Genomic DNA, 9,600 nt, shown 5'->3' on the forward strand with positions numbered 1-9,600 from the left:
CTGGTGCTCTGAACCACAACCTAACCTCATCCTCTCTCCCCCCCTCCTCCCCCCGCAGCTCATGATGTACGTGCAGAAGGTAATCACCAACAGGAAGGTCCGGGAGCAGCAGATGGCGATGCAGAACCAGGCCACCTACCTGCAGCAGATGGCGATGCAGAACGGCATGCTGGGGGCCTCCGGCCTCAGCCAGATGGACCTGCTGGGGCTCTACCAGCAGCTCCACGGCCAGCAGCAGCAGCAGCAGCAGCAGCAACAGCAGCACCAGGCCATGGGCAAGAACCCGGGGTCCTCCAAGGGCATGTAGGTCAGGAGACCACCCCCCCCCCCCCCCCCCCCCAGCTAGCCGGCTCCCAGCGGCCTGGTCCCAACAAGGCCCCCGCCTCCCGCTTTCCACCTTTTAGCGCACCGCCGAACCGCTCCGAAAGCCGCCGTAGAGCGCGGTCTGGTTGAAAGCAGATTGTGCTTCTGTTTTCCGACACGATCTGGTAGGAAGTAGGGCTGTCGACCTTTTCCCCCCCCAAAAAAATCAAGTCGGAACGAAATCAAACGTTAAAAAATAACAGTTTGTTCAAATTCATTAGAGGTTTTTATGTAATCGGAACCCTCTGCTATAATACATTTGCACGCCCCTCCCCCCCTCACAGCCCCGTGCCTTTTCACGATCACAAACAACAATTATTAACGACCTCTGTTTGAGAGGGAGAGAGACGGAGACTTTGGGCACACGAGAGAGAGAGAGAGGGAGGGAGAGAGAGGGAGAGACCCTGCGTCAGAGAGAGAGACGGAGACTTTGGGCACACGAGAGAGAGAGAGGGAGGGAGGGAGGAGGGAGGGAGGGAGAGAGAGAGAGAGAGAGAGAGACCCTGCGTCAGAGAGAGAGACGGAGGCAGACAGAATAGGCCACGACGATTACAAAGGCGCTCATTTCTGGTTTAAGAACATCGCAATTATTAAAATGACAGGCATTCTTTTATTCATAATGGTGGATTACACTCCTCTGGCGAGTAGTGTGCGCTAACTGCTCTTTTCCAGCATGCGCTCCTCCGGCTCTCATCTCAGGCAGAAGGGAGCGAGAGAAAGAGAGGGAGGGAGGCAGAGAGAAAGAGGGGGGAGGCAGAGGGAGGGCAAAATAGTTTCGGGGGAGACAACCCTGCGTCGCCTCACCTATAAACACAAAATGGCACCTTTCAGGAACACGAGGCGCGTTAACATCAGTGCGATTACGTTTGACCCAGAGGGACGCCGGAATAGCAGACGGCGCCACCCAACAGAAGGGCTAAACAAAGCGCACTCCCCCCGCTATCGATTCGAACACGACATTACCGATGATGGGATCGGTACGACAGCCCTAGCAGAAGAGCGGTGGGGGGGGGGGGGGCACGGCTTGTCATTGGGCCGCTGTCCACGGGGGGCCTCCAGCAGCAAGCGGGGGCGGGCGGGGGCTGGACTGAGACACAAGAGATGTCTTCTCTGTAGTCCTTCCTTCTCTCCAGTTCCCAGTCGCTGGGAGGAGGAACTGGAAAGTAATGTATATTAAAAGACTGTATGAAGGGGGTTTATTAGAAATTTCATCTGAAATTATGTATATACCGCCTTAATGTTATTCAAGTTCTATATCTCCACTTTCATGTGTTTAAAAACAAGTGTGACCCCCCCCCCCCTGATGCTGTTCAGCATTGCATTGTTTCTTCCCCTTAAAGGAGGGCTTTGTTGATTATTTAAACTCAGTTGTTTTTTATACAGTTTCCAAATGTCTAAACTAAACCTGAGTGGGACCATAGTATTGTCGGCGACAGGATTCTATGATGTAAAGATCTAGATGATTTTAATCCCGCTAGATTCCTCCACCGATATATGTACACACACCTGCTAGCGGTACAGCTCTTGGTGCTGTGAGAAAGAAAAGTCCTGCTCTTTTTTTGGGAAATTAACCAATTGATAAAAGTTTCATGCCATGAAGATGAAAAGAAAAGAAAAAGAAAAAAAGGTTCAAATGTCATGGAGAAGAAAAAAGTCACAAAAAAAAAAAGGAAAAACTAAAAGTTATGGCCTTATTTCCATTTCTTAAACAGTTGTGTAAATGAAGTTTGAGGTATGTTAAAAAGCCCCGTTTTCTATTCTGCTTTTAGGCGTTTACATAGTTGTCGCTGAACATTGTAATGGAATGCTTGTGTCGTTCAATACTGCCTGCCGGTTCCTCTGGATTTCTTTTCTTTTTTTCTCCTTTTCCTTTTTATTTTGTAAAATCACGTTCTTGTTGTCACGTGTTGTCTAGCATAGCACCGTGCGTTCCTGTTCATTGTTTATGTTTCACCTGTGTTGCACCGAGAGGCCGGCGAGGGACTTGGGTTTCACACAAAGCACCGTTAAAAAAGGGCGGCGACTTCCGGGGCAAAGGATGACAACATGGTACCCGGCGCTTTGTTGACAGTTTTTATGTTTTTGTCTGAGTTGTGATTTTGGGTGTCAGTGGGCACAGGGGGGGGGGAGGGGGTGTGCTACTGTCGGCCACACCTTCGGGCTCTGCCAAGAGATGTCTGGAAGAAGCCTCAGTACAGTATGTTCCTAAACTCCAACCCACACCATCAGACCAAAGCAAAAAAAAATTAAACAAAGCGCAATACCTTTTTGCCTAGAGGTCGCTGTTTGACGACATTACAGATTCTATCTTTTAGTTAAGTTAGCAGCTATTTGGGGGCCCAACACAACTCTTCATATCTGACGAAAGCTCATGAAAATCTGTTACTAGGGGGGAAAACGAGGACTACAAATCTGAACGGTTAGCTGGCTACCCTGCTTTGTGAGACACCCCGGACGCCAGGCCTGGCCCCCGGACCCCTCCTCCCCCCCCCTCTTCGCTACTCTACTTTGGCACATCCTTGCTTCTAAATGCTGATACTGGTGTAGCTGTTATGGTGAGGAACATGCAACTCTCATTAGGAGACTTGTCGGCTCCCATGTTTGCACAAGGTGTATTTGAGAGATGTAGAGAAACGTTTGTTGCCCTCCTAAGAATGTTCTCATGTTAGCAAATACACCACCTTGATTTGCCATTAATCTGTTCTGCTATTATCTTGATAAGTATTTAATATAACATTTAATAAAGTGACCAAAACGATGACCACCCTCTTGTTTTCGAGTCGTTCTCTCTCATTGGACCGTGGTTCCTTGTCGAAACGTTTAAATGTGTAGTGTGTGTGGGAGGACCTCATGTGACCTCAACAACTGCATCAGAGGAGATCATCCAATCAGATCTCTATTCCTTTTATGAGAGTGAATTAACATGGAAGATTGGTTCAGTGTTGTTCATCAACTTTTCAGGTGCAAGTATTTTGGAATGTTATCTCTGAATTCTTAACATTGTATAACCCTTAAGCAAAGACCCCGGTTAAATTCTCCGGCTTGGTCAGTCGTCTACTAACACAATATTGTCAGTGTTTGCGGGTGGGAAGCCAGTGGGGGTATGAGTCCTGATTGTTGCAATAGCGACTCCTACTGGTCGGTCGGGGTGCCTGTTCAGCAGGGAGGGGATCTGGGGGAGATGGCGTACGTTATGCTCTCCCAGTGAAACTCCTCGCCGTTCGGTGAGAAGAAGCGGCTGGCGACTCCACATGTATCGGAGGAGGCGTGGTCGTCTACACACCCTCCCCAGACTGACTGTAGGGCAGCATGTGGTAGTCTACACCCTCCCCAGACCGACAGTAGGGCAGCATGTGGTAGTCTACTCTACACCCTCCCCAGACCGACAGTAGGGCAGCATGTGGTAGTCTACACCCTCCCCTGACCGACAGTAGGGCAGCATGTGGTTGTCTACACCCTCCCCAGACTGACGGTAGGGCAGCATGTGGTCGTCTACACCCTCCCCAGACTGACAGTAGGGCAGCATGTGGTCGTCTACACCCTCCCCAGACCGACAGGGCAGCATGTGGTCGTCTAGACCCTCCCCAGACAGACAGACAGTAGGGCAGCATGTGGTCGTCTACACCCTCCCCAGACCGACAGTAGGGCAGCATGTGGTCGTCTACACCCTCCCCAGACCGACAGTAGGGCAGCATGTGGTCTACACCCTCTCCAGACTGACAGTAGGGCAGCATGTGGTCGTCTACACCCTCCCCAGACCGACAGTAGGGCAGCATGTGGTGGTCTACTCTACACCCTCCCCAGACCGACAGTAGGGCAGCATGTGGTAGTCTACACCCTCCCCAGACAGACAGTAGGGCAGCATGTGGTAGTCTACACCCTCCCCAGACTGACAGTAGGGCAGCATGTGGTGGTCTACACCCTCCCCAGACTGACAGTAGGGCAGCATGTGGTAGTCTACACCCTCCCCAGACCGACAGTAGGGCAGCATGTGGTTGTCTACACCCTCCCCAGACCGACAGTAGGGCAGCATGTGGTTGTCTACACCCTCCCCAGACTGACAGTAGGGCAGCATGTGGTCGTCTACACCCTCCCCTGACCGACAGTAGGGCAGCATGTGGTTGTCTACACCCTCCCCAGACTGACAGTAGGGCAGCATGTGGTTGTCTACACCCTCCCCAGACCGACAGTAGGGCAGCATGTGGTTGTCTACACCCTCCCCAGACTGACAGTAGGGCAGCATGTGGTTGTCTACACCCTCCCCAGACCGACAGTAGGGCAGCATGTGGTTGTCTACACCCTCCCCAGACAGACAGTAGGGCAGCATGTGGTGGTCTACACCCTCCCCAGACGGACAGTAGGGCAGCATGTGGTGGTCTACACCCTCCCCAGACAGACAGTAGGGCAGCATGTGGTGGTCTACACCCTCCCCAGACCGACAGTAGGGCAGCATGTGGTCGTCTACACCCTCCCCAGTCTGACAGTAGGGCAGCATGTGGTCGTCTACACCCTCCCCAGACCGACTGTAGGGCAGCATGTGGTCGTCTACACCCTCCCCAGACTGACAGTAGGGCAGCATGTGGTCATCTACACCGTCCCCAGACTGACAGTAGGGCAGCATGTGGTTGTCTACACCCTCCCCAGACTGACAGTAGGGCAGCGATGTCATTAGAATGTTCAATTCCCAAGGTTCTCATCTCACCTGAAAGGCTTGACGTGGGCTTGTCGGACGTCCCCACTGCCCTCCCTGCGTGCGTAATGGCAAAGAATGCAGAAACCCTTCTTGCGATATCAGTGTTGTGAGAACGCGGCCGGTAACCACCACACACTTCCCTCCCGTGAGACGTGAAGTGGAGGCCGGTAGCCGGTCCGTCCTGACGTGCTGACCTCACAGACATGAGACAACCTTCACACCCATGCAGCGCTATCTGTCCCGCTATTCCCTCCCTTCAATCTTTCATCTGTTCCCCCCCCCCCCCCCCTCCCCGTATTGTTTTCATTTCTCGGCCGGCCAAGGGGTTTTCCCCGGCACGTCTTTTGGCTTTTCCATTCCCCTTGCCCCCCCGGGGGTGGGGTGGGATGGTGGGGGGGCTGGCTCTCGCTAGCTTATAGGAATCTGCCAGTGGAGAAACATTACAACTATTGCAGATGTTGAAATGTTGATCCCGTCCCCTCTTAGCCACAGATTACCACCATTCCAGGTTTGCCGCACGTCCCCTCCCAGGCTCGCCGCGGAGTGCGGGGCAGCTGTTTCTGTCCGTCGCAGGAGGCACCATGAGGCCCCCCCGACTTGGAACACCCAATCATTTGCCCTAAATCCATGCTGATGTGTAAAGCCAATTAAGGGCAGGGATCCAGTTGCATAAGGAATCAGATTTTCTACGGGGGATGATGGCTGCCTAAGACCGCGTGGAGACAAGAGCCTGAGCGATAAGACCTGGTAAAGGGTTTAGAATGGCACTTTGCCATGAGATTTTATGGGTGTTGTCCTCTGGGAAATAGTCTGCCTTACCCTTTTACCCCCTTCGCTGTGTCTCCCTCTCGGACATGCGGACAGAATGTCTGGCGGCGGGCAGCACTTTCAAAGGCATTACAAATCGAGCCTTCTATTAATTATGAGCAGGCTCCGTAATAACATACTTACAGTACAGAGGACTTACATCATCAGCACGGCCCAAAAGAAAAGAGAAGGAGCTGTTTAAAAAGTTGTGGTGGTTTTCTGGAACTTGAAGTTAACCACAAGTGGTACGTCTGCCAACTTCCATCACAAGCTTCTAGGGTCACAGTTGGGTGAAGTTAGGTTGAGAAAAGGTGTATTAAAAACTCCATAAACCCACATAGCGTCTATATTGGGCTTTAATTGGTACATGATCCTCATCCAAGCAAAAATAGTCTCACAATGAACACTCAATAGCAGGACAATTTTATTGTCAAATTCTTCTGGGTTCATTTTTTTTTCTCCATATAATTTCAGTAGAATCTACAGTTCAGATAACTTCAAGTTCATTACAAAATAAAGTCTTTGCAATAAATAAATATATAGATTTATATTTATACTTTATATGTAGAAAATAAATATATTGTACATCTCATAAATAGGATCATCCATTATTTACACCTCAACTACTTGCATTTCTTTTTTTTCCTTTTTTTTTTAATAATGTTCCCGACACTTTGAACATCACAAGTCACTCTCCTTTCAAAACCACGGCGTCACAAATGCTGATTATTCCTACAGAAAAACCACAGTCGAGAGAAGTGCTTCTGCCCCCAGGTTCTCACTCGCACACGTCTCATAGTCTTCCTGCAGGATGGTCCTCCACGGGTCAGACGGGCGGCTGTTTGACCCCGAGGAGGGGGTTGGGTCTGGGGGCAGGGAGGGCAGTAAAGTGGTCTTTGGAGTCACCAATGTCTCACATTGAGCATATCTCTCAATTCATATGATGAATTGAAAATGGAAACAAGACGAAAGTCTTTCTCAGGTCTGCATCCTCTTAACAATTGTATGTATTGAGCTGTACTGTACTGTACCCATTCTGCAATCTGTTAATAAACTTTTCAATCAATCAATCAATCTCTTTTTTTCTCCTCCTCTTCCATCTTAGATTCAGGAGAGAACTTGAAGGAACACGCCAACATTTTGGGAAATTAGCTTATCGTCTTCTCCAGAGAGAGAGAGACAAGAAGATAGATACCAGTTTCCTCTGTGCATTCAGTAGAAAGCTATCTGGCTGCATGTTAGCCTAGCTTAGCACAATGAATGGAAGCGGACATGGCCGGTTAGCCTAGGCATTGTCCAACTAACACCTCTCCTGAAGGCTAACCGGCCATGTGTTCTTTTTTTTTTTTTTTTTTTTTTTTTTTTTTTAACTTTTTCTCCCCCTTTTTTCCGTATTTTTCTCCCATCCCAATTATGTCGTTATGCCAATTCCCTTCCTGGTCATTGCACACTTTTTGCCCCCTACTGTCGGCCTGGGGAGGGAGAAGAGTACCACATGTCTTCCTCCGATACATGTGGAGTCAGCCAGGCGCTATTTTTCACCTGACAGCGAGGACTCTCACTGGGGGAGTGTAATGCGTGGGAGGATCACACTATCTCCCCCAGATCCCTTCCCTGCTGAGCAGGCGCCCCGACCGACCAGTAGGAGTCGCTGTTTACAACGACCAGGATACATACCCCACCCGCTAACACTGCCAATTGTGTTAGTAGCTGGACGACTGACCAAGCCGGAGGTACCGCTGGCAGCTGGATTCGATCCCTGAGTCTCTGCGGTGGTAGGCGAGCGCTTAGTCCGCTGCGCTACCCAGCCGCCCATTGGTATCTATCTTCTTGTCTCTATCTGGAGAAGACGGTAAGCTAATTTCCCAAAATGTTGGCGTGTTCCTTTAATGAACTCAGCGCTCGCATCGTGTCATTGTCCCCCTGTATGCCGGACTCCTTTAGTACCTCACCCAGTACCTTCGTTAGCTGTCAATTAGGGGGGGGGGGGGGGGGGGGGTGGAGTCGGACATTGACCACAACTGAACATATTGCGCCAGATGAGCTCGGCGGTGCCCTCTAGTCGTACGCAACTCGTCACAGTCTCCCAGTCCGGTGGGGCGTTCTCCTCTCTCACTGGAGTTCTAGTGACTGACCGTTCATCTCTCTGACCCAATTTCAGTTATAGCGCTCGCTACTCCAAATGACCCCCAATAACCATTCATTGCTGCAGAGAATTCCTGTTACAAGTATCCATCCATGTCTGAAAAGTGGTTATTCAGAAGAAGAAAAAACGGACAGTTATTCTTTTTTCTTTTCCCTCTCAGGCTCATTGTCCTGATCCCACAGGTGCCAGAGGAGGGAGGGGGGGGGGGGGGGGACACTCCGTCCTCCCTCCATACCTGCAGTGGCTTCAGAAAATGTCTTCTGGTCAGAAGACCATAGCGGAGAAGAAGTAGCTACACCCAGAATCACACACGCACACACAATGTTTAGCACCAAGGAGTGCACTCAGCGTGTGGAACCGAGGATCAAACACAGGACCCCTTGGAGGGGGGGTGGGCTGGGTCGGGAGAGAGGGTTCAGAGTCCTGTCCCTGTCCCTGTCCCTCAGACACTCGCGCCTCGCCCCCCTCTCCTTCTCGGTCTCTCTGGGTCTCTCCCTGGGTCTCTCTCCGGGTCTCTCTCTGCTACTTCTCCCGCTATGGTCGGTTGGTGGTCACCTGTACTGGAACAGCTCTCGATACGCCTGTGGGATCTTCTCGATTTCCACAGGCCTGGGTAGGAAGTGGGTGAGTTTCTGGTGCTTCTTAGTCCTGTTGCCCTCCCTGGGCGAGCCGTCTTTATTCAGGGCTATGTAGTAGAAGCGGCCCGTGTCCGTGTGCTTGTAGAGCGTCGACGCGTACGTGTTGTACCAGTTCTCCTCGAACTGCTCCCGGAACACGCATTCGGCTGTCAGCTTCCTCTGCAAGGGGGGGGGTGGGGGGGGGGGGTGGAGAGAGAGTGATGGATGGATTAGAGCCATGGTAGGAGGTTACTCGTGTTGTTTAAAGGAACGTGCCGATTTTATGGGAAATTTGCAACAGGATAGATACCAGTTTCCCCTGTGCATTCAGTAGGAAGCTATCCGGTTTTGTTAGCGTAGCTAAGCACAATGAATGGGAGCGGGCAGTACCGGTTAGCCTATAGGCGTTGGCCAACCGACACCTCTCTCAGAGTTTAAGCTAGGCTACCCGTACTGTCCGCTCCCATTCATTGTGCTGTGCTAGGCAGCCATCTTCTTGTCTGACTCTGGAGAAGACGCTGAGCAAATTTCCCATAATGTTGCTGTGTTCCTTTAACATGATACAGTAGTAACTAGCTAGGAGTGTAATGATTTTTAAACACATATTGTTACACTTAGTAGTAACACAGGTACGCTGCTTCTGCAATACATCTCCAGTGACGGCTAACGTTTCAGTTCAAGACCTTCAAGAAATGTTCTGACCTTCACACAACAATGAGAATCAAGAATAGAATCAATAAACCTCTTGATTCTATTCTTTTTTTTTTTATCTATTTTTCCCCCCGTATTTTCTCCCATCCCAATTTAGTCGTTATGCCAATTCCCTTCCTGGTTGTTGCGCGCATTTGCCCCCTACTGTCGGCCTAGGGAGGGTTGAAGACTATCACATGCATCCTCCGATACATGTGGAGTCAGCCAGCCGCTTCTTTTCACCTAACAGCGAGGACTCTCACTGGGGGAATGTAACGCGTGGG

General features: G+C 50.6%; 2 protein-coding genes across 3 annotated transcripts in view; one reads left to right on the top strand and one right to left on the bottom strand.

Annotated features, from left to right (window-relative positions):
- atrx (ATRX chromatin remodeler) overlaps positions 1–3,127 on the top strand; it is a 94,943-nt gene extending 91,816 nt beyond the window's left edge. For both annotated transcript variants that reach the window (XM_084332199.1, XM_084332200.1), the window contains one exon: positions 59–3,127. In XM_084332199.1, the coding sequence (XP_084188325.1) occupies positions 59–307 (249 nt within the window). In that variant the 3' untranslated portion in view covers positions 308–3,127. The remainder of the gene's footprint in view (positions 1–58) is intronic.
- A 5,132-nt stretch (positions 3,128–8,259) lies between these two features.
- The window catches only part of fgf16 (fibroblast growth factor 16), a 10,709-nt gene continuing 9,368 nt past the window's right edge, over positions 8,260–9,600 (bottom strand). The window contains exon 3 of the mRNA XM_084332208.1: positions 8,260–8,806. Within this exon, the coding sequence (XP_084188334.1) occupies positions 8,561–8,806 (246 nt within the window). The 3' untranslated portion in view covers positions 8,260–8,560. The remainder of the gene's footprint in view (positions 8,807–9,600) is intronic.

Source organism: Notolepis coatsorum (assembly GCF_963971535.1).
Source record: "Notolepis coatsorum genome assembly, chromosome: 16".
Lineage (NCBI taxonomy): Eukaryota > Metazoa > Chordata > Actinopteri > Aulopiformes > Paralepididae > Notolepis > Notolepis coatsorum.